Source organism: Apodemus sylvaticus, chromosome 5 (assembly GCF_947179515.1).
Source record: "Apodemus sylvaticus chromosome 5, mApoSyl1.1, whole genome shotgun sequence".
NCBI classification, from domain to species: Eukaryota; Metazoa; Chordata; class Mammalia; order Rodentia; family Muridae; genus Apodemus; species Apodemus sylvaticus.
In genome coordinates, this window is record NC_067476.1 from 16,838,726 (window position 1) to 16,863,883 (window position 25,158).

At 38.0% G+C, this 25,158-nt stretch overlaps 1 protein-coding gene across 5 annotated transcripts in view; it reads left to right on the forward strand.

Annotated features, from left to right (window-relative positions):
* Window positions 1-25,158, forward strand: part of Rabgap1 (RAB GTPase activating protein 1) — a 122,518-nt gene that overhangs the window by 17,759 nt on the left and 79,601 nt on the right. For 4 of the 5 annotated variants that reach the window (XM_052182397.1, XM_052182398.1, XM_052182400.1 and 1 more), the window contains exons 2-9: window positions 4,273-4,471; window positions 6,889-7,108; window positions 8,005-8,209; window positions 9,694-9,868; window positions 17,946-18,103; window positions 21,208-21,318; window positions 21,652-21,718; window positions 23,859-23,961. In XM_052182397.1, the coding sequence (XP_052038357.1) occupies window positions 4,322-4,471; window positions 6,889-7,108; window positions 8,005-8,209; window positions 9,694-9,868; window positions 17,946-18,103; window positions 21,208-21,318; window positions 21,652-21,718; window positions 23,859-23,961 (1,189 nt within the window). In that variant the 5' untranslated portion in view covers window positions 4,273-4,321. Of the gene's footprint in view, window positions 1-4,272; window positions 4,472-6,888; window positions 7,109-8,004; window positions 8,210-9,693; window positions 9,869-17,945; window positions 18,104-21,207; window positions 21,319-21,651; window positions 21,719-23,858; window positions 23,962-25,158 lie in introns of those variants that run through there. The other variant, XM_052182401.1, reaches the window with a different exon arrangement.

Consider the following 25,158-nt stretch of genomic DNA (forward strand, 5'->3'; position numbering starts at 1 on the left):
GTCTTAAAGCCCACGCCCACAGTGACACACCTATTCCAACAAGGCCTCACCTCCAAATAGCGCCACTCCCTGGATCAAGCATACACAAACAATCGCTCTTTCCTTGGTCCATCTTCAAAGCTCTTAACACCCAGCCTTCATGGCCATATTTTTCATGACTCACCTGCCCCATGTCAGCTTTTCCTCTCTCCTCCTCTGTCTCTCCTCCTGTCCCCTCCCCTCAGGTCCTCCTCAGACCCCAAGCCCAGAAACTGAAACCCCACCTACCTCTCTTCTGCTCAGCTATAGGCTGTCAACATCTTTATTCAACCAGGAATTTTAAAGAGCAAAGTAAGTGAGAGTTTCTCATCCCTGAGGCAAGCAAGACCAGTATTTAGCATTACAATACATAGCAACAGACCAACCCTCAACAAATGTGCAATTAAGTCTGTATATTTTGTTTTAGTAATAGGCTATCTAAATTAGATTGTTTAAATTGGCTAATATATGTTTTTGAATTTTAAAAAGCTTTAATATTTGAGTGCATATAATAGTCTGTATATTAAGTTTTTTGTGTATATATATATATATATATATCTCCCCACATAAAGCCCTTAGTCAATTTACAGTAGCTCTGTGAGATAGATATTATATCATTTTCTCTTACAGAAACTGTATAACTAGACTGAATAATTGAAGAGTCGTATAACCAGTGTACATAGTGTAACTGACTGATGTGTACTAAGATTTTTTTATTGTTTGTTTTGGTGGTGAGGGATCAAACTCTGCACCTCTCACATGCTATACAATGCTATGCAAGTGATGTTCCGCTAAGCTATAACCCCAACCCTAGGTCTAGAATTCGAAAGCTTTACTGCCACAGATAAGAACAGCATTCAGGAGGTCGTAGGTTTACGGCAAGCCTGGGTTATATAACAAGACTAGTCTCCATTCCTCCTATATCTCCCCAAACAAAATTTAAATAGTATTATCTTCTCACTGGGTATCCATGTCTTTTCTGTCTTTATATGATGTTTATCCTACTTGTTTAATAAATATTTAAACATCTACATTATGCTAGGAGCTAAAATGACAGCCATTAATGAAATACAAAAAGAAGCTTGGGTTTCAGTTTATATGATATTTAAAAGCAAAAGAATGTATTAAATAGTGGAGAGGTGTCTTGTAACTGATAAAAACAGAATTTGAAAATAAAACATTAGTCCATAGTGTCTTACAAAGACTGTAAATCTCTAGAGTATTGCTAGAAGTCTATAGCACTTTCTGTGGTGCCTCTTCATGGTGGATGATGGGGAGGGCTGTTACCTATCAATGGAGACTGGAGAGAAGGAGTCTGCGTCCTGTGTAGTGTTTCAATAAACCACATTCCTGCTGAATGATAGGTTTAGACAGTTTTCCTAGGCCTTCTGCTATCATTGCACTATTAGCTTCAATTTAAAATAGACTGTAGACTAATTCAGCATGAAAACTAACTTAAAATACAAGATCTAAAAGAGACTTCTCAGCATTGAGGCATTAGACATTAAACAGGCATGTTTGTCTTAATAGAGCTCTACTTTAGGACCTGTAGATAACAGTACAGTTTTTGTCTTGATTTCTGTCAGTTACAGTACTTTGACCAAGTTGTACCACCTCACCCATGATTAATTTTGTTATCAGAAAATAGCAGTATGAAGATTAGATTTGGGTACATTCATATAACACTGAAAAGCAGCATACTGTTATAACAAAAATCTTGGCTGCAATGGGAACATCAGCAAGGGAAGCAATACCTTTGACTCAAAAATGGGCAAGTCAACTGAGAAACTCCCAAAAGGAGAGGGAACAGACTGAACTGGAGCTGCTCATGTACAGAAGCCAGGAAACAACTGTAGGGTGGAGTTGCCGAGTCAAATCCTGAATGTACCTGAAGTCTGTATTCCCAGCAAAGCTCTAAGTTAATGTTTACCCAACATATCTTTAGTTTGGTACCCTAAATCTGCATCCATTAGACTGTATAAATTTGTCTCTCTGCTAGCGTTTTGATTGATTTTCCTAACATTACCTTTACCAGATGTTTAATTTATATCCATTCAGTGGATAAAAGAAAACATTTTTTTTTTATTTTTGACTTTTCAGAAGACTATTTAAAAATAATTATCAATTTCTGTATAGCCCCAGCTGTTCTGGAACTTGCACTATAGACCAGGCTGGTCTCAAACTTAGAGATCTACTTACCTCTTCCTCCTAAGTGCTGGGTAATTTTCAGTCTTGTACTATGAATTCTTTGAGGTTTTGTGTTTTTTCTTTTAATTTTTAAAAATTTTGATTTATGTTTTTGAGTATTTTGTCTGCCTGTATTACGTATGTGCACCACATATGTGCCAGGTGCTCAGGCCAGAAGACATGGGATCCCCTGGAACAGGAGTTATAGATGTTATGAACTACCATGTGTTTGCTAGGAAGAGAACCTGAGTCCTCTACAGGAACTGAAAAGTGCTCTTAACTGTTGAACTATGTTCTTAGCCTTTATTTGATAATTTTTGTAACAGGGACTTACTATATGCCCAAGTCTGGCTTCAAATATACAACTGTCCTCCTGCCTCATCATCCCATTAGGATTAGGAGTGAACATCACTCTACTCTTCCTCACTATGAATTTATATATGGTCTTGTAAATATAGTCTATTTGTTTATTTTCTTGAATCAGAATCTAACAGTGCAACTCTGGCTGGCCTAGAATTCATAGCTACATAGACTAGGCAGTCCTGGAACACACAAAGATCTGCCTGCTTCCAACTCCAGAGTGTCTAGTCCTTCTCTTTTCTCTTCTCTTTCTCCTTTCTCCTTTCTCCTTTTCTCCTTTTCTCCTTTTCTCCTTTTCTCCTTTCTCCTTTTCTCCTTTTCTCCTTTCTCCTTTCCTCCTTTTCTCCTTTTCTCCTTTTCTCCTTTTCTCCTTTTCTCCTTTTCTCCTTTTCTCCTTTTCTCCTTCCTTCCTTCCTTCCTTCCTTCCTTCCTTTCTTTCTTTCTTTCTTTCTTTCTTTCTTTCTTTCTTTCTTTCTTTCTTTCTTTCTTTCTTTTGTTTCTCAAAATGAAGTTTCTATGTGTAGCCTTGGCTGTCTTAGAACTCACTTTGCAGACCAGGTTGACCTTGAAGTAACAGAGATCCACCTTCCTTTGCCTTCTGAGTGCCGGCATTCACTCAGATGTGAGCCAACATTGTTAGTTATGACTCTTTAATCTTTAAAGCAGGAGAAGAATAAATAAAAATAGAGTTTATCCTTATCTGTGTCATTAGCCAGTTAAATGATTTCACTTGGGGTTGCTATTTCCTTATGTTCAATATTATTGATGATTTTTGTGTTTGTTTTTCTGCTTAATACTTACGAATGGTGCAATTCTGGATGATAGGTGATTTAGTTAACCTTTAGAAGAGAAAATTGTATTTGTCATATGATGTGTGTTTAGACAGCATATGTCCAATTTAAAGCACAGGTTGGAGTGATGGCTCAGTGGTTAAGAGCACTTACTGCTCTTGAAGAGAGAGGATCTGTGTTCAGTTTTCAGTGTCCACATGGTAGCTTACAACCATCGTCATTAACTTCAGTTCCAGGAAATCTGAAGTTCTCTTCTGGTCTGTACACATGTGTATATACACAAATAAAATGATAACCTTAAAAAATTCCAAAGTGTAAGCCAACGCTTAAGTTGGAAAGGTTAAACACTTAGCTTTATTGATGTGGTGAACATAGAGCTGTGGCTATTTCTTTTTATAGTATTTGTATTTATTTGAATCCTAAGACGTTAAGATAGAGGAAGATTCAATTTTTGATGGAGGATATTTCCCAGTTCTGCTTTCTCTGTCATTAATCTTGTGTATTTAATGTGAAATACAGTTTGCTATACCATCCTAGTATTTCAAATTTCAGTATTGAAAATGCTAGGGAACCATAGTTATTGCACTTTCACAATAACCAAGTGTTTTAACTTCACTTCTGTATAAAGCATTACAAATTAAAGGCTAGAGTACTGCTGAGTTCGTCTTTGCTTCTGGAAGCCAAGACCTCCTGAGTTGCAATGTGTGCCCAAGGCAGTCCTATAAGTAGGTGGGGTTATTGTGAAGGGAGTGTTTTAATTAATATGGAATCTGAAATATCTTGACCTACATAGCACAAAATACCTTTATCAGAATGAATGAAAAGCTTTTTTGGTTTTTGTTTTTTTTAATGACTAGAACATAACTAAATATGTGGCGGACATTTTATATGAATCTTTATGGTTTTTGTTTTTCAGGCATTAAAAAACATTTAACCATTCATGAGTTGAGCCTCATTCTTGAGTTATGGATGACAAGGCCTCTGTTGGAAAAATCAGTGTCTCTTCAGACTCAGTGTCTACTCTTAATAGTGAAGATTTTGTCTTGGTTTCCAGGCAAGGAGATGAGACACCATCTACAAATAATGGGAGTGATGATGAGAAGACAGGACTCAAGGTAAAGTTTGACAGCCTAAGTGTGCCTTGCTAAGCCTGTGCACATCGTGGAGGTAATAAATAAAAGAGTAAGCTAGGGTGAACACAGGGTTGTTAGATACACTTGTAAGTGGTGTTGAGTTTTGAATATACTTGATGAGTTACTCTTTATTTTAAGGATTTTTATTTTTATTAGCTTCTTAAATTTTTTAAAACTCCTGCCAAAACTCTTATGGTATAAACTTTTTACACTTCAGGATTCCTCCCTTCTCCCAGTACTCAGGAGGCAGAAGCAAGCAGATCTCTTGTTTGAGGACAGCCTGGTCTACAAAATGAGTTCCAGGGCAGCCAAGGCTGTTACACAGAGAAACCCTGTTTGAGAGAGAGGGAGAAAGAAGCACTAGCACAGGGGAGAGAGAGAACAAACTAGAGAGATCAGGAAGGAAGCCGGGTGGGCGGGGGGGGGGGGGATGACATTTATGGTGAGTTCTGAATGAAATGAAGAAAACTGTGTAGAAGACAGGGAAGCTTTCCCAAGGCAGCAGCAGCAGATACCCATACCAAGAGGGCAGAGCCCCAGCAGAGTCACATGGACCCACGCATGATCTAACGGCCGGTAAGCCTCTTGCATGCTTGGTCCTATAGGAGCTTAGTAGCAAACTTGAACTTTGTTCTAAATGTAAGGAGAAATTTTGGAAGTTTTGAATGGGAACATGATCTAACTTACATTTTAAAAAGCTAACTTGCTGAGAGCAGCTTCCATCATAACAGCATGATCATCCCTAGAAGCACTGGTGACAATTATTAAAACAAAAAGAGCATTAAAGTCTTTGGAGATCTTTGAAACAAAATGCAGCAAATGAAAAGTCTTAATCATGAAACTCTGGTAAGAATTTCTTACTTTAAGCATTCCCATCTTGTTCTTTCTCTTACCTGACTGAGACAAAAAAAAATTATATCTGCTCTACAGACTAGCATAATCAAGATGGTGGCCAGAGAGGAATGGAGGAATGGTATTAAAACATACTGTATGAAAAAAATAAGATAAAAAGAAAGAAAATGGGGTTCAGCATGGTCATTGTCCCTGCTCATAATTACAGAGCAGTGACTCAGTTTTGCCTTAGGCAACTGGAGCACCATTAAGCAGCACTCAGAGTCTTCATTGTCAGTAAATGTAAACAATAAGAAATCCTAAAGGGATTTCCATCAGGATCCTGAGTCAATACAACATCTCTACAGTGTCTAGTTTCCAACCAAAAAAACCCCACCAAAAACCAGAAAAACAAAGGAGACATTTTCCATATACTGAGAAGAAAAAAAGCAGACAACAGAAACTTCTAGTCAATAACCATTGGATTTAACTTGCAGTGTTTTTAGGACAGCCAGAGCTACACAGACAAAACAAAACAAAAACAAATGAAGTGTTTCAAAGTAATCTTTTCTACTATGACCAACAAATTATATCATGCTTACAGGACAGATGTCTGCATAACAGTGACATCAGATACTACAGATAATATCAGTAAGGAGGGCTGGAGGACCCAGATAGATTCCCAGCACCCACATGGTGGCTCACAGCTGTCTGTAGCTTTAATTCTAGGGACTCTGCCAGTCTCTTGTCTTCCATGAGCATTCATACAAAACCAGCCATAAGGAAATAAAGAGCTGAAAATTTGAGAAATGGAAAGTATATAATAAGGATAAATGTTTGGTGATTTGAGTCTTCAGAATGTCCTCTAATGTAGCTTGCTCTTTTAACTTTTTTCTAAATTTATTATTAGGGTTTTGTTTGTTTGATTGTTTCTTGAGTAACCAGTAACAATACTTGGTTTTGTTACCTGTTGTTTGTTTTTCAACATTGAGTAATCTTACTTGTATTTGTTCACTTCCTTTTATCAGCAACTAATGATAAACTATTACAGCCCACAATATAACCTAGTAAAAAAACAAAATAAACACAAGACAGGAAAAAAAAAGTCAGTCATTATTGGAATACAGTGCTTTTATTTCTCAGGACTGACTGCCTACATTGTCAGCTTTACTCGTGTGTCTCAGCACCGGGAAAGCCAGTTTGTACCAAATAAGTCTTCTGCAGAAATAAAGGAGATTTATTTCTAGGAATAGTCATAAAATATATTTGAAATTTTACTGTAGTTGACATTTCTTTTAACTTTTAGAGGGGAAAACATTTCCTTAAGAAAAGCTATTAAACAATGTTAATGTTGATATGTTACCTATTTCTGAACATTATTTTTAGTTTCACTGTACTTTTTATGTAAAACAGCAACTACAGCCTTTATATGTTACAGATCATCCATTTTAAAAAATTCAGAAAGTATCCTTATAATAAAAGATTTGGTGATACTTTGCTTTAGAACATGGACCCACTTAAATTAGTGTTGGTCTCTCATTTTGCTGAGTGCATGTATCTGTGCTTAGATTGTAGGGAATGGAAGTGAGCAGCAGCTTCAGAAAGAGCTCGCAGATGTGCTAATGGATCCTCCCATAGACGACCAGCCAGGGGAAAGGTCACAACTGGACGGTGAAGGAGATGGGCCTCTCTCTAATCCACTCTCAGCTTCATCTAGCATTAATCCTGTGCCTCTGGTAGGGCTTCAGAAACCAGAGATGAGCCTGCCAGTGAAACCTGGACAAGGAGGTTAGGATTACTACGTTGCTTGTATAACTTAAGATTGTTTTTAATACTTGTGACTTCTGTCCAGTACTAGATTCAAGAACAGAATGAAAACCATCGTAAGTTCTTGAAAGCTCCATATTCTAGATTTGAGATGTTGTCAGATGCATATGATATTCTGGTTTTTCCTTTAACCATATTTCTATTACAACAAAGAATTAAAAACTAATTACAGGAAACTGAGAAGGAAGTCTATCCTTTTTTCAGGTGGCTTAAAGAGACTTCTAGGAAGTTTATGATGAGTTGAAATTTAGCCATTAGTATAAAACCTTATTTCAGAAAATCAGAAACAGCCAAAGTTTTCCAGGAAAGAATTTTGATTACAGTGTTTGAAAATTGATGTTTGCTTCAGGCATAACTTCTCAGAAAGCAAGTTGCAAATGGGAGGGGAAAGAGCAGAATGGCCAGAACACTTAGGAAAGCTCACCTGTGAAAACAGCTTATTAACTTGGAAGCAGGGTGTTAAAGGAGGTAACACAGACACTAACTGTGTATTGGAAACATTGTAGCTCCAACCAGAATACATCAGCATTTTCAGAATACTTGTGGATACTCCACATATATTTTGTTTAAATGTAAATTATAAAATTCAAAACAAGTGAGGAGATAGAATCAATCAGGAGTGAGATCTGACTCTCAGGTCACATTTTGGGTTTGTAATTCACATCAGTTTGTAGAGACCTTGGTATGGAGTTGTAGTGTAAAGTGCCTGGCTCCCATGGACATGCTTGTGCCCCTGGAATATCACGCACTGTCTTAATTAATACATGATTTTCGAACCTAATAAGTCTTTTAGATGTTTACTTGCTGTTCATATCAACCCTATTTTTTTTTTTTTTTTTGGTTGTTGTTTCTTTCAGATTCTGAAGTTTCCAGTCCTTTTACACCAGTGGCTGATGAGGATAGTGTGGTTTTCAATAAACTAACTTACTTAGGCTGTGCCTCAGTAAATGCTCCCCGGAGTGAAGTGGAAGCCTTGAGGATGATGTCCATCTTGAGAAGTCAGTGTCAGATTTCTCTGGATGTAACCCTCTCAGTGCCGAATGTATCTGAAGGAACTGTGAGGTAAGAATGGCCCCTGTGAAGTGCTGTTGCACAAGGAAGCACTGGTAAGATAGTATATGCTGTACTCGTATCTTCTTGAATTGCAACCCTCATTGGAGATGGTAGAATGATAATGACCATGAAAGATGTTCAGTTATTTTTTAAAATGAGAAATGAAATCAGAGACCAGAGAAGTCCTAGACATGGGTATTGCTTATACTAATTCAAACTAATAAAGATAACCAAGTTTGATGATTGTTACCAACTAGTTAAATACAGAATTGCTAAATAATGACAGGAAATGTGTTCACAAAAGTAAAAAAAAAAAATAACTTGAGTTTTTTAAAAAAAAAAAAAAAAACCTTAATTTTACTTTCCTGTTGATAAACTCTGTCAAAATCTTGGCTCATCAATACTCTATACAAGCTGAGGAAATAGCTGTGTTATCACAGGGATATATAAAATCAAAGCATTGTGTCTCTTGCTTATAATCCTAGTGCTGGAGAGGCAGAGATGGGTGGACCCCTCGGGCTCACTGACCAGCCAGTCTAGCCTACTCGGCAAGTTCCAAGCCAGTGTGTCAGTGAGTCTCAGTGGGAAAATGTGTATTCCGTTCTCTCACGTGATTGCACAGCATAAGTCAGAGCTCCTTGGGGTTCCTCTACTTTGAACAGGGATGCCAGGATCTTTCCCCATTGTTAGCTTTGCCCTGCAGTATGTCATTTACAAAGTGTCTTCTTGACCTTTAGTAGTTCTGCCTTTAGTGCTGTGAACAGTCTAGAATAGTATAGCTGTCACATAAATAGATTTTATTTGATGATGTCCTTTTGATTTGCATTGACTAGCATCCTTTGGGGTTTTATGTGTTATTTTTAAAGGTCAGTTTTTGTGCTTTGTTGTGCACTGTTATTTTTTTTACATTTACAAACAGGAAGTTCTTTTAAGAAGATAATCATATGTAAAGGTCCTAGTCTGTTTTGCTAGTCTTAATTTATGTATTGATCTTGTCTTTATTTAGTTGTAGGCTTTAAGAATTATATATTTGCTGCTGGGCAATGGCAGCTCATGCCTTTAATCCCAGCACTTGGAAAGTGGAGGCCAGTGTGGTCTACAGCATAATTTCCAGGATTGCCAGAACCGCATAGAGAAACCCTGTCTTAAAAGAACCCAAAACCAAACAAAATGAATCAGATTTGCTGATGCTTATATTAATACCTTTCTACATGTCTATCCCAATCATATAATTGTCTATATTTAGTACCATGGAATTATGTGATGAATAACCTCAATATCCACATATAAATTATGTATTATAATTCAACATCAACATGGCTAGTATACTAAATGTGACTTTTATAATCATCTTTCTGGATAGATATCCTAATACAAACGTAACAGCAATATATAGTATGTGTGTAATATAACAAAAAATAATAAAAATAAATTAAGTCCTAATATAAATACAAGTTGCTCATAATTAATCTCTTCCCTTTTTGTCTGGATAGACTTTTAGATCCGCAAACAAACACTGAAATTGCAAACTACCCTATCTACAAAATCCTCTTCTGTGTCAGAGGGCACGATGGGACTGCTGAGAGTGACTGTTTTGCATTCACTGAAAGTCACTACAACGCAGAGCTCTTCAGGATACATGTCTTTCGCTGTGAAATACAAGAAGCTGTAAGTCTTTTGTTTTGTTTTATTTTGAGACAGGATTCTCTGCGTACCTTTGGATGTCCTGGTACTGATTTCATAGACCAGGCAGGCTTCAAAAGAGACCAAATTGAAATGAGATTTCACCACTATCTCTGTTGCTGCAAGAGCCACAGGGCAGGGAAGATGGCTCAGTGAGTAAAATGCTCGCTGCACAAACTTGGGGACCTGAGTGCCATCCCTAGCACCACACTAAAAAGCTGCTCATGGTAGTACATGTCAGTAACCCCAGCACAGGTAGGTCATGGGGCTTGCTGGCCAGCCAGTACAGCCTACATAGAGTGTTCCAGGTTCAGTAAGAGACTCTGCCTCAAAAACATAGAAAACAGGTAGAGACAGCCAACTGCACCTTCTGACCTTCATGTACATACACACTAGTGAGCAGACCTGCGTATGTTCACATGCATCAGTGAACATACTCATGCACTTGCAACATAGAGTACTGCAGGAGGTATGATCAGTTGGTTGGAATAGATGAACAACCTTACCCAAACAGTGACACATTTCCAAGTTATCTTATTATGAGTGGGTCCTAAACTTGTTAGACCCATGCTTAGTTATTAATTGAATTTACATAAATTCTAGCATTAGGAAATGTTTTTTTCCTTAGGTTTCTAATATTCTTTTTTCTTTTCTTTTATTGGATATTTTATTTACATTTCAGGTGTTACCCCCTTTCCTAGTTTCCCCTCTATAAACCCCTTATTCCATCCCTCCTCCCCCTGCTTCAGTGAGGGTGCTCTCCCACCTATCCACACACTCCTGTCTTCCAGCCCTGGCATCCCCCTACACTGGGGTATCGAGCCTTCACAGAGCCAAAGACCTCTCCTCCCATTGATGCCCTACAGGGCCATCCTCTGCTATATATGCAGCTGGAACCATGTCCCTCCATGTGTGCTCTTTGGTTTGTGGTTTAGTCCCTGGGAACTCTGGGGGATGGGGCGTCTGGTTGGTTGATAATCTGTTCTTCCTATGGAGTTGTAATCCGTTTCAGCTCCTTGGGTCCTTCAACTCCTCCATTGGGGTCCCCGTGCTCAGTCCAATGGTTGACTGCAAGCATCTGCCTCTGTATTTGTCATGCTCTGGCAGAGCCTCTCAGGAGACAGCTATATCAGGCTCCTGTCTGCAAAAACTTCTTGGCATCCACAACAGTGTCTGGGTTTGGTGACTATGTATGGGATGGATCCCCAAGTGGGGCAGTCTATGAATGGCCTTTCCTTCAGTCTCTGCTTCACACTTTGTCTCCATTTTTCCTCCTGTGAGTATTTTGTTCCGCTTTCCAGGACTGAAGCATCCACACTTTGGTCTTCCTTCTTCTTATAGTCTTTTGGCCTAAGAATTGTATGTTGGATATTCCAAGCTCTTGGACTAATACCCACATACCATGTGTGTTATCTTGTGATTGGGTTACCTCACTGGTAATGATATACCAGAATTTCATGAAGTCATTCTTTTTAATAGCTGAGTAGTACTCCATTGTGTAAATGTACCACATTTTCTGTATCCATTCCTCTGTTGAGGGACATCTGGGTTCTTTCCTGCTTCTGGCTATTATAAATAAGGCAGCTATGAACATAGTGGAGCATGTGTCCTTATTACATGTTGGAATATCTTCTGGGTATATGCCCAGGAGTGTATAACTTGGTGCTCAGGTAGTAGTACTATGTCCAGTTTTCTAAAGAACCTCCAAACTGTTTTCCAGAGTAGTTGTAGCAGCTTGCAATCCTACCAGCAGTGGAGGAGTGTTCTCTTTCTCCACATCCTCGCCAGCATCTGCTGTCACCTAAGTTTTTGATCTTAGCCATTCTGACTGGTCTGAGGTGGACTCTCAGGGTTGTTTTGATTTGCATTTCCCTGATGACTAAGGATCTTAAACATTTCTGTAGTTGCTTCTCGACCATTTGAGATTCCTCAGTTGAAAATTTTTTGTACAGTTCTGTACCTCATTTTTTATAGGGTTATTTGGGTTTCTGGGGTCTAACTTCTTGAATTCTTTATGTATATTGGATATTAACCCTCTATTTGATATAGGATATGTAAAGATCTTTTCCCAATCTGTTGGTTGCCGATTTGTCCTATTGACAGTGTCCTTTGCCTCACAGAAGCTTTGCAATTTTATAAGGACCCATTTGTCAATTCTTGATCTTAGAACATGAGCCATTGATATTCTGTTCAGGAAATTTTCTCCTGTGCCCATGTACTCCTTCCCCACTTTCTCGTCTATTAGTTTCTGTGTATCTGGTTTTATGTGGAGGTCCTTGATCCACTTGGACTTGAGCTTTGTACAGGAAGATAAGAATGGATCAATTTGCATTCTTTTACATGCTCACTGCCAGTTGAACCAGCACCATTTGTTGAAAAATGCTGTCTTCTTTCCATTGGATGGTTTTAGCTCCTTTGTCAAAAATCAAGTGACCATGGGTGTGTGGGTTCATTTCTGGGTCTTCAATTCTATTCTTTTATCCTAACTGCCTCTCTCTGTACCAGTACATACAGTTTTTATCACTATAACTCTGTACAGCTTGAGGTCAGGGTAGGTGATTCCTCAGAATTTCTTTTATTATTGTGAGTAGTTTTTGCTATCCTGAGTTTTTTGTTATTCCAAATGAATTTACAAATTGCTCTTTCTAACTCTATGAAGAATTGAATAGGAATTTTGATAGGAATTTAATTGAATCTGTAGATTGCTTTAGGCAAGATGACCAACTATATTAATCCTGCCAGTCCATGAGCATAGGAGATCTTTCCATCTTCTGAGATCTTCAACAATTTCTTTCTTCAGAGACTTGAAATTCTTAGCATACAGATCTTTCACTTGTTTGGTTAGAGTCCCACCAAGATACTTTATATTGTTTGTGGCTATTGTGAAGGGTGTCATTTCCCTAATTTCTTTCTCAGCCTGCTTATCCTTTGAGTAGAGGAAGGCTACTGATTTGTTTGAGTTAATTTTATCTCCAGCCATCAGATTTAGGATTTCTCTGGTGGAATTTTTGGGATCACTTAAGTATACTATCATACCATGTGCAAATACTGATATTTTGATTTCTTCCTTTCAAATTTGTGTCCCTTTGACCTCCTTTTGTTGTCCAATTGCTCTAGCTAGGATTTTGAGTACTATATTGAATAAATATGGAGAGGGCAGCCTTGTCTAGTCCCTGATTTTAGTGGGATTGCTTCAAGTTTCTTTCCATTTAGTTTGATATTGGCTACCGGTTTACTGTATATTGCTTTAACTATGTTTAGGTATGGGCCTTGAATTCCTGTTCTTTCCAAGACTTTTAGCATGAAAGGATGAATTTTGTCAAATGCTTTCTCAGCATCTAATGAAATGATTATGTGGTTTTTTCCTTTGAGTTTGTTTATATAGTGGATTACGTTGATGGATAGTGTATGATGGATTTCCGTATATTGAACCATCCCTGCATCCCTGGGATGAAGCCCACTTGATCATGATAGATGATCATTATGATGTGTTTTTCTTCCCTTTTTTTTTTTTGATTTTGGTTTTTCAAGACAGGGTTTCTCTGTATAGTCCTGACTGTCCTAGAACTCACTCTGTAGACCAGGCTGGCCTAGAACTCAGAAATCCACCTGCCTCTGCCTCTGCCTCCCAAGTGCTGGGATTATAGGTGTGCACCACCACGCCCGGCCATTTTGATGTGTTCTTGGATTTGGTTTGTGAGAATTTTATTGATTATTTTTGCATCAATATTCATAAGTGAAATTGGTCTGTAGTTCTCTTTCCTTGTTGAGTCTTTGTGCGGTTTAGGTATCAGCGCAATTATGGCTTCATAGAACAAATTGGGTAGTGTTCCTTCTCTTTCTCTTTCTATTTTACAGAATAGTTTGAAGAAAATATTGGTATTAGGTCTTCTGTGAAGGTCTGATAGAATTCTGCACTAAACTCATCTTGTCCTGGGCTTTTTATGGTTTGGAGACTTTCAGTGACTGCTTCTAATTCTTTAAGGGTAATGAGACAGTGTAGATGGTTTTATCTGATCCTGATTTAACTTTGGGACCTAGTATCTGTCTAGAAAATTATCCATCTCATCCAGATTTTTCAGTTTTGTTGAATATAGGCTTTTGTAGTAAGATCTAATGAATTTTTTAATTTCCTCAGTTTCTGTTGTTTTGTCTCCCTTTTTATTTGTGATTTTGTTAATTTGGATACTGTCTCAGTGTCCTCTGTTTTGTCTGGCCAAGAGTTTATCTATCTTGTTGAACCAGCTCCTGGTTTTGTTAAGTTTTTATATAGTTCTTTTTGTTTCTACTTGGTTGATTTCAGCCCTGAATTTGATTATTTCCTGCCGTCTACTCTTCTTATTTGTATTTGTTTCTTTTCGTTCTAGAGCTTTCATGTGTACTCTCAAGCTGCTAGTGTATGCTCTCTCTCCAGTTTGTTTGTGGAGGCACTCAGAACTATGAGTTTTCCTCTTAGCACTGCTTTCATCATGTCCTATAACTTTTGGTATCTTGTGCCTTCATTTTCATTAAATTCCAAAAAGTCTTTAATTTCTTTCTTTATTTCTTCCTTGACCAAGTTATCATTGAGGAGAGCATTGCTCTGCTTCCATGTGTATGTGGGTTTTCCATTATTTTTGTTATTATTGAAGTCCAGCCTTAGTCTGTGCTGATCTGTTAGGATTCATAGAATTATTACTATCTTCTTGTATCTGTTGAGGTCTGTTTTGAGACAATTTTGGAGAATGTACCATGAGGTACTGAGAAGGAGGTTATATTCTTTTTGTTGTTGTTGTTGTTTGTTTTGTTTTGTTTTGTTTGAGACAGGGTTTCTCTCTATAGCCCTGGCTGTCCTGGAACTCACTTTGTAGACCAGGCTGGCCTCGAACTCAGAAATCCGCCTGCTTCTGCCTCCCAAGTGCTGGGATTAAAGGTGCGCCACCACTGCCCGCCCCCCAGGAGGTTATATTCTTTTGTTTTAGGATGAAATGTCCTATAGATATCTGTTAAATCCATTTGGTTCATAACTTCTCTTAGTTTCACTGTGTCTGTATTTAGTTTGTGTTTCCATGACCTGTCCATTGTTGAAAGTAGGGTGTTGAAGTCTCCCACTATTATATTACTGTGTGAAGTGTAATATGTGCTTTGAACTTTAGTAAAGTTTTGTTTATGAATGTGGGTGCCCTGGCATTTGGAGCATAGATGTTCAGAATTGAGAGTTCATATTGGTAGATTTTTCCTTTGATGAGTTTGAAGTATTCTTCCTTCTCTTTTTTTAATAAATTTTGGTTGAAAGTTGATTTTATTCAATATTAGAATGGCTACTCCAGCTTGTTTCTTGGGACCATTTGCTTGGAAAATTGTTTTGCATCCTTTTACTCTGAGGTTGTTTCTGTGTTTTTCACCGAGGTGCATTTCCTATGTGCAGCAAAATGCTGGGTCCTGTTTAGGTATCCAGTCTGTTTGTCTATGTCTTTTTATTGGGGAATTGAGTTCATTGATGTTAAGAGATATTAAGGAAAAGTGATTGTTGCTTCTTGTTATTTTCTTGATAGAGATGGAATTATGTTTGTGTGGCTATCTTCTTTTGAGTTTGTTAAAAGAGGATTACTTTCTTGCTTTTCCTAGGGTTTGTTGCCTTGTGTTGGAGTTTTTTATCTATTATCCTTTGTAGGGCTGGATTTGTGGAAAGATATTGTGTAAATTTGGTTTTGTCATATTTTAGTTTGTCCATCTATCGTAATTGAGAGTTTTGTTGGGTATAGTAGCCTGGGCTGGCATTTGTGTTCTCTTAGGGTCTGTATGAGATCTGCCCAGGATCTTCTGGCTTTCAGAGTCTCTGGTGAGAAGTCTGGGGTAATTCTGATAGGTTTACTTTTATATGTTACTTGATCTTTTTTTCTTACTGCTTTTAGAATTCTTTGTTTTGTGCATTTGTTGGTTTGATTATTATGTTACGAGAGGAATTTCTTTTTCTGGTCCAGTCGATTTGGAGTTTTTTTGGCTTCTCTTTTATTCATGAGCATCTCTTTCTTTAGGTTAAGGAAATTTTCTTCTATAATTTTGTTGAAGATATTTACTGGCCCTTTTTGTTGGGAACCTTCCTTCTCTTCTATACCTATAATCCTTAGGTTTGGTCTTCTCATTGTGTCCTGGATTTCCTGGATATTTTGGGTTACGACCATTTTGCATTTGCTTTGACTGTTATATCAATGTTTTCTATGGTATCTTCTGCACCTGAGATTCTCTCTTCTATCTCTTGTATTCTGTTTATGATGCTTTCATCTATTGAGTCCTGATCTCTTTCCTAGGTTTTCTATCACGAGGCTTTTGTCCCTTTGTGATTTCTGTATTGTTTATTGTTTCTATTTCCATTTTTATATCCCAGATGTTTTTGTTCAATTTCTTCATCTGTTTGGCTGTGTTTTCCTGTAATTCTTTAAGGGATTTTGTTTCCTCTTTAAGGGCTTCTGCCTGCTTACCTATGTTCTCCTGTATTTCTTTAAGGGAGTTATTTATGTCCTTCTTAAAGACCTCTATCATCATCATCATGAGATGTGATTTTAAATCAGAATCTTGCTTTTCCAGTGTGATGGGGTATCCAGGACTTTTTGTAGTGGGAGAACTGAGTTCTGATGATTCCAAGTAGCATTTTTTTCTATTACTTATGTTTTTGCGCTTGCCTCTTGCCATCTGGTTATGTTTATCTCTAGTGCTACCTTCTCTGGCTGTCTCTGACTAGAGCCTGTCCCTCCTGTCATCATGGTTGTGTCAGAGCTCAGAGTCCAGCTGTCTCTAGGATCCTGTGATTCTGAGATCGTAGGTGTCAGAGCTCCTGGGAGTCAAGCTGTCTCTGGGATTCTGAAATCTGGTGTTCTGAAACCAAGCTCTTGAGATCCTGTTGTGTCAGAGCTCCTCAGACTCAAGCCTTCTCTGGGTGTAGGAAGAGTATGTGGGGAGCCAGAGCCCTGGATCTGCTCCAGGCACAGGTGCAAGCTGGAAGGAACCCATCTCTCTGGCTGGATTGGGGGTTTGTGTTTCTCTCATTCCTGCGGGTGTCCCAGTTATGCTGGGTGTTAGGAAAGGTGTTGTGGCCTCAACTATGATCTGGAGTGTGTCAGAGGTCCAGTGCTCCTGGGTGTGTCCAATCTCCTGGGAGTGGAGATTCCTCTGTGATCCTGCGGATTGGCAGCATTTCAAAGCACCTGGGAGTTGGGCTCCCTCTGGATGTTGCAAGAGTAGGTGTAAAGCCAGCACCCCAGGTCTCCTCTGGGTACAGGTTCAGACAGGAAGGAACCCATGCCACTGGCCTGACGAGGGTTCCTGCGTCCCTGGATCCTGGGGGACCCAGTTACTCCAGGTGTTGGAGTAAATATTGTGGCCCCCTTACCTGTAAATCATGGGCAGGTTAGAGCCACTGGCAGTTGAGCTTGCTCCAGGTTTAGGTTTCTAATATTAACTGGGTTTTTTTTTTATCCCTCTTTGATGATTTTATTTTAGAAACCTAGCCAATTAGGTTATTAACTGAAAAAAAAAAATCTGTGAGGGCAAACAAGTAATTACCTTCTCCCAAATAAATAAACACTTAACCCTGATAAAGTGCTTTCTATTTATTTTTATATATTTATTATGATTGCATGTTTGTTTACATGATACAGGGAGTTTGGAATTCAGTTAACTACTTGGCATTGGTCCTCTCCTTCCACGCTATGGAGTTTCAGGGATCCAGGTCCAGTCTCCAGGCTTACTCGGAAAGGACCTTCACCTGCAGCATCATCTCATTGACCCCAAAAAGGGCTCTGTATAAAGTGCAGACCTCCTTAGTGGCAGCCTGCATGAGTTTCTACCACTGCCCAGACCAAGAGACAGAGCATGCCCAGCATTTGAGAATGATCCCTTTTGTAACCCCTCTCCTACCCACACATACACACAAAAACTGCTATTCTGAGCTGTATTCCTAAAAGTTGATTTTGCTTGTTTCATGTAAAGGAAGCCTAGCAGCAAAAGCTTTTGCGAGTCACTGGTGGGAGAGTGTTTTCTGTCTTATTGATAACAGCCAATTTCCTGACATGTCTGCTTATAGGTAAGCCGGATACTTTACAGTTTTGCCACCGCCTTCCGCCGCTCTGCCAAACAGACCCCACTCTCAGCCACAGCTGCACCACAGACTCCTGACAGCGACATCTTTACCTTCTCTGTGTCTTTAGAAATAAAAGAAGATGATGGTAAAGGTTATTTTAGGTAGAGCATCTCGAATTACGTATTTTGCTTAATTTTATTACACAATTATTTGTGGTACAGAAGAAACCAGGTCACACTAGATATATTTGATACTTCAGATGATTACTTCTACAGGGAATAAGTTAATGGCAGTAATAAAGGGAGAAAAGAAAGATTTATAATCTTTTTGACTTTAATTTTTTTGGGTTTTAGAGTCAGGGTTTTTCTTGTAGTCCAAGCTAGCCTCGAATTCACAGAGATCCACCTGCCTCCTCTTCCCATATGCTGAGATTAAAGGCATGTTCCACCACTGCCTGGCAACTACAGTGTTAATTTTTAAAGCATTAAAAAAGTTCATGAGTATCTTTTATATATTATTTTAAGTCAAAATTTCTGCCTGACAGCTGATTAAACTTATGGCTCAAGATGGCCAAAGTTAGGTATTCTACATTTATAACTATATTGGTATCTTAGGGTTACTACTGCTGTGGTAACCAAAGCAATTTGGGGAGGAAAGGGTTTTTCAGCACCATTTATCACTGGAGGAAATCAGAACAGGAACTCAAACAAGGCAGGAACCTGGAGGCAGGAGCTGATGCAGAGGACTTGGAAGGGTGCTGCTTACCGGCTTGCTCCCCATGCTTACTCAGCCTGCTTTCTAATAGAACCCAGGACCACCAGCCCAGGGATGACACCACCCACAGTGGGCTGGGCCCTTTCCCTTTCCCATAAACCACTAAAGAATATGTCCTACAGGTTTGCCTACAACCTTACTTTTCTTACTTGAGGTTTCCTCATTAACTGCAAACTGTGTCAAGTTGGCATGAAACTATCCAGCACAATTTGTCTTGCTTTATTTGTTAGTTTGGTTGACTGGTTTTTATTTAAAGATCTCAAGAGTTTTTGACGTCCAGTTTTACCGTTAAAGTTTACCTAAACACATAAGAAGGAGAAATAATGAACTTTGTCCCAAGGCGAGCCTTCTATATACAGTCAGAAAAACTAAAGTTGGTGTTCATCTCATTATTTCATTTTATTAAATCATTCATTTATCCTTTGAAAATGGAAATCATTGTGTATCCCATGCTGGCTTAGAACTCAGACTATAAGCTAGCACTTGGAAGGCAGAAGCAGATGGATCTCTGAGTTTGAGGCCAGCCTGATACCTGGTCTAAAGAGTGACTTCCAGGACAGCCAGGCTATTCAGAGAAAGCCTGTCTTGAAAAGCCCAGGGGGACCACAAAAAAACAAAACAAACAAACAAACAAAACAAGGCAAAAGACACCTCAGAATGAATTTCAGGCTGGCCTCAGATTCAGATTCACAGTAGGCCTCCAGTCTGAGCTTCCCAGGGACTGAGATTAAAGATCTGAGCTGCCATACCTGGCTGGTTTGGTTTTTAAGTAAAATATTTCTTTGAATAATAGGACCCTGAAATAAACATTAAAACTTTTATTTAATTGCTGCTACTTTTAACAGTGTGGCCACATTGAAGTTCCTTTACCTCTCCAGTCTATAATTCCCTTCTTTGCAAAATGCAGTGGCTACACGCAAATCCTTTGCGTCTAAAATTGAACTATGTTTGCAACATGACTGGATTTTTTTCTCATATAGCTCTTATCTTAAAATGAGCAGTCAAATTAATAATCATGTGCAGATCTCTTCCTCATAACATGGGTAAAATCACTTTCCAGTAAAAAGAATGGTAGCTGACTAGTTTTGTCTGAAACTGGTGTCTATTCGGAATTGCAATGCCATCTGGTGGCCAGTTTTATTACTAGGAAAAAAAAAAAAGAAATCAGCCTTACATTGTTATAATTATTACCAGACAACTTGTAAAAATTTATCCCTGAGAAACTTTCAAAACAATTGCTTCTGGATGGCTGCCTGGCTGTTTACTTGCCTGCTTCATTGATTTGGTCTCATTTAATCTTACAAGCAACTCAGCCAGATAAAATTGTGCCTCAGCTTCCCAAGGTTAAGTCTTGATCGTCTCTCTTTAAGATATATAGTGAGGATTAAATGTAAGAGTAACTTTGCTACAGGACAAGAAATACAGATTGGCCCCCAATGTTCACTAGAGTGAATTCCCACTGATTAGACTTTTCCATTTTGCTTCCAGTTAATGCAGACCAAAGGGTTTTCCATCAGGTGATTTTTACTGAGTTGTATTGTTATTTGGCACTGAAGATTGAACCTAAAGCATATTAGGCAAGCACTGTAATTCTGAGTTGTAATTTACTCAACTCATAGAGAGACTATATTTATACTTATCCTTAGACCATAAGAGAATAAGGTATTGGGCTGGAGAGATGGCTCTGAGGCTTAAGACCTCTGATCTTCCAGAGGTCCTGAGTTCAATTTACAGCAACTATCTAAAATGAGCTCTGGTACCCTCTTCCGACATGAAAGCATACATACAGGCAGAGCACTATATACATCATAAAGATAATTTTTAAAGTGAGAGAGACTAAGGTACATAAGGACAGCTGAAAATGAGGCCTGCCTGCCAGAAACACTTAGCAGTTTGGAGTGTAACATTTTTCTTTGAACGTGTTTATCATTTGTAGGTTCCTTTGCTAGGATTTTTTGCTTTGTAATTTGTGTTACAGAATATTAGGTTGGCAAGTAACACAAATGCACATGCACTTCAAAGTAGTTTCCAAGTGATAAATACTTAAGTTTTCACCTACTTGTTATTTTGTCGACCAATAGTTCCTTTCTCTGCCGTTAAGTTGGTGTTTTAGTCACCTCTGGCACTGTTACCTTTCAAAAAAGCTCCCCTAGAGCTAAAGAGGATATGGGACATTTGGTGATTATTTTTGTAAAGTGGCTTTAATCTTTATTAAGCAGGTATTTATTAGTTCCTTTTCTTGTTTTAATAATAACATTAATATTAATAACAAAAGGTCAGCACTACTTAAGAATAGTAACTTGTCATGGATAGGCAATAAGAAATTGGTCACATTTTTTTCATCCTGTTATTCACATTCAGTTCTATTTTCTTTTTTGCTATTACTTGTATAAACCAGAGGAAAGAATCAGAAATTTAAGGTCTTTGTTATCTTCATATCTGACAAAATAATTGTTAGCAACATTAATGAAATATGTTGGCCTTCTTACAGTGCTGTTCCCAAAGACAAGGACAGGCAATGCTTTAAACTTCGCCAAGGAATCGATAAGAAGATTGTCATCTGTGTGCAGCAAACAGCTAACAAAGAACTTGCCATTGAAAGGTAAACATTTTTCTTTATATTTAGCTTAAATATGAGTTTTGTTTTTAATCTGTCTAATAGAGTAGTCATACACTTTATTAAAATTTTACTTAGAAAGTATATTGACCTCTTGGTAATTCTTTTGTGCTTATTATAGTTTCTTACTCTTGAAATCACTCTCATAAATCTTTAGTAATAATGATCTCTAGTATGTGATAATAAAAGACAAAATTTGCTTAGCTCAGGTAAAGATGACCATTATGATGACTGTATTGGTTTTAAGTTATGTTGTTTTATCACAAGTTTATATCAACTTTTTTGTTTGTTTTTTGTTTTTGTTTTTTTTATAAACAGGTGCTTTGGTCTTCTCCTTAGCCCAGGAAAAGATGTCCGAAATAGTGATATGCACTTGTTGGATTTGGTGAGATTTTGTTGTTGTTGTGGGTTCTTTTGGTTGTGGTGGGTTTGATTAGAAGTCTATGAACTATTTCTGTATTTTTAGTATATTGATTTACTTTATCACATTAGACTCAAACCATGTCTTATATATAAACAATTATATAAAAGTGTTTGTGTAATCAACAAAGCAATGCACAAAGATAAAGGAATTTCCTTATTCCTGACTTGGGATTTACCAGTCTGACCTTGACTGAATGTGTAGGTCAGCCTTGGTGTCTTGACCTGTGTAGTGGGAATGATATTTTTTGTTTACTTATTAGGTAGGATTGATGTAAGACTCAAACTGTTATCTTTTATAAGTAGGAACCAGGCACAGTTGCACAGGCATTTAATCCAAGTACTTGGGAAGCAGAGGCAGGCAGATCTCTGAGTTCAAGGCCAGCCTGGTCTTTACAGAGTGAGTTACAGGACAGCCAGGGCTATACAGAGAAACCCTGTCTCAAAAAAAAAACAAACAAAAAAAAAAAAACAAAAAAAAAAACAAAAAAAAAAAACCACCAACAACAAAAGAACCCAAGTAGGAGTAATTGTAGCATATGCCTGTAAGAGATCCCTTGGGAGGTAGAGACAATTATACAATAAGACCTTTTTTTTTTTAAAAAAGGAAAGGAAAAAATGCAAATAGTAGGAGGTATTATTATTGCTAGTTTATGTAAATCATTATTAGCAAAACTAAAAATTATCAATTTCACCAATTAGGACCAGTTATGCAAATAATTGATGTGTTAATCTTAACTGTAATCATTCACATGCACCTCTCTCTACCTTTAAGCAAATCTGATACTTGAGCAGCTCTACTCAAGCCTCATACATCAGTGCCTTCTCTGTTTCACAACACTGTTCAGTAGAAAGTTGTGTTGTTGTCTCTTGAGTTTCAACATAAAATACAAAGCACGATGCCCCATGAAAAGCTGTCTACGCTATGGATGGTGCATGATTTCTTTGATACTGGAGAGTCAATAAATCTAATTGACTATAGTGGCTGTGTTTATTTGGCTGTTGACATTGTACATGCCCGGGAGAAAAGACATGGAAAGAATTGAATACTAAACACTATACATTATTTCATCTTGGAGTCATTATTAATAGTATAGGAGTCCAGACACTAGCCTTGAGTCATGTCCTCCAATAATCAAATTCTGTACTTCAGTTGCTAATATGAAAATTAGGTTTATTTATTTCAGATCATCAAGATAAAAATGAATATAAGGTTTTAGAGGGCCATTCAGATTTCATTAATGGTTTGCTGTTTCATCCCAGAGAAGGCCAAGCAATTGCAAGTGTGAGTAATTACTGTATCTGCAGTGATGAACTTGGAAGGAAGACAAACAACTCATTGTATTCTCTCCTCTGGAATGAGCGTGCTGGCACCCTAAGGAAGCTTTTAAGTTGATGGTTGCAGAGGCAAATGCAATAGTCTGGTTTTATGCTTTTGTAGCACAATTTGTCCCTTGAATCAAAACAGATACCATTAATGTCAGTACACTGGTGCTTCATAAATACCTTCAAAGTTGAAGCCATTACAAGAAACAGTTGATTAATTTGGGATATAACGTGGTCAGTTAGACTTTTCACATGGACCCAGTCTATTTAGTCATTTTCAGGCAGTCTGCAATTATAGAACTTGGTTGCAACCACTGTTTTTTCCTGATACATGTCAAAGTAGTTTCAAATCACTCCATCTTCATTGAGACTTTTGAGACATTGCCATCCCCTTCTTTCCTAGCATAGAACTCTCCAACAGTGTGGAATGTGGAAAAGACCACAGCAGCTGTTGTGAAACTTAAAGTCTTTGCTGCACTGTAGATTCCTGTATATATTCAGTATATATTTTGGAGACTTCCATGATAGGTAGGTAGGTAGGTACATACATGCATACATACATACATACATATATACATACTTCTGTCATTCATAGATAAAGATTTCTGTTATTCATAGATAGAGTAGATAGATAGTATTATTATTTTATATACTATAAACTCTAAAAATCATTACAATCCTTATTAAAGTTTTGTATTCTGAACTCCTGATTTTTAAAAGCCTCAAGATGAGGGTTAGCTGACTTTGGCATTAAGGTTTATGTTTACTCTTTTCTTTAGGAGTCTATGGGCAAAAGTTCAGATGGAAAGTCATATGTCATTACTGGAAGCTGGAATCCGAAATCCCCACATTTTCAAGTTGTAAATGAAGAAACTCCTAAAGGTAGTGCAGAATTCTTTTAGGACTTATTCATTTTTATTTTACATGTATGAATGTTTTGGCTACATGTATGTCTGTACAACACCTTCATGCCTGGTGCCAATAGAAGTCAAAAGAGAGGGTCAAATCTCTTGAAACTGTAGTTACAGATAATTATGCTGCAGTGTGGGTGCTGGAAATTAAACTTGGGTCCTACAAAAAGAGCAGCAAGTCCTCTTAATCACTGAACTGCCACTAGAGCCCCGAGATCATAGTGATATTTTTTAGTTTGGGATTTGGGGTTTTGGGAAATGGTCTCTGTGTAGCCCTCGCTACCCTAGAACTTACTGTGTAAACCAAGCTTACCACAGATTTACAAAGATATTCTTGACTTACCTTTCAAGCGCCGAGATTAATGGTGGTTTTAAAAGCCTCAAAAAGCCTTTAAAAGAGGCTTTTAAAACCACCACCACACCTGGCCTAGTCATAAACATTTTGATATACACTTTTTTAATTCAGAAATCTTGTTGAAACAAATAATTTGAATAATTCTTGATTTTCTTACTAAATTTAACCTAAAAACAGTAAAAGTTTTGCTTATTTATTTTCCTTCTCTCTTCCTTTTTCCCTTCCCTCGTTTCATTATTTGTGTGTGGGGGGGGGGGGTAGGGAGAGGAGGGGAGTGTCAGCCAGGGTGCATGTGGGGGTCAGTGAGGTCGGTCCTCTTCTCCCAGCATCATTGTGGGGATTGAACTCAGGTCATCAGGTGAGGTAGCAGGCACCTTTTCCTCCTGAGCCAGCATTGCTGGCCTCTCTTATTTCTTATAAGTACACTTCTAAAATTTAGTTTTGTAGAGATAATCCCTGTATATATGGCTAAAAATTCAAAGCATTATAGTAATCTGCCATAGTTCATTCCAACAAAGAGAATCATAGCTGTTTCTTAGGTTGCTTCAAAAATAGTTTCCATAGGAATATTTTTCTAAGTCAGTTTTCGGCCTACTGAACAACTTTTCTCTTCCAAGCATGGTGGTACACACCTTTAATCCCAACACTTAGGAGGCAAAGGCAGGTGATTTCATAAGTTTAGAGCCAGCCTGGTCTACAAAGTGAGTTCCAAGACAGCCATAGCTCAAAGTGAAACCTTGTCGCAAAAAAGAAAAAGAAAAAGAAAAAAAAGAGGAAGGAAGGGAGAGAGGGCGGGTAAGGCTTAAGAATCTA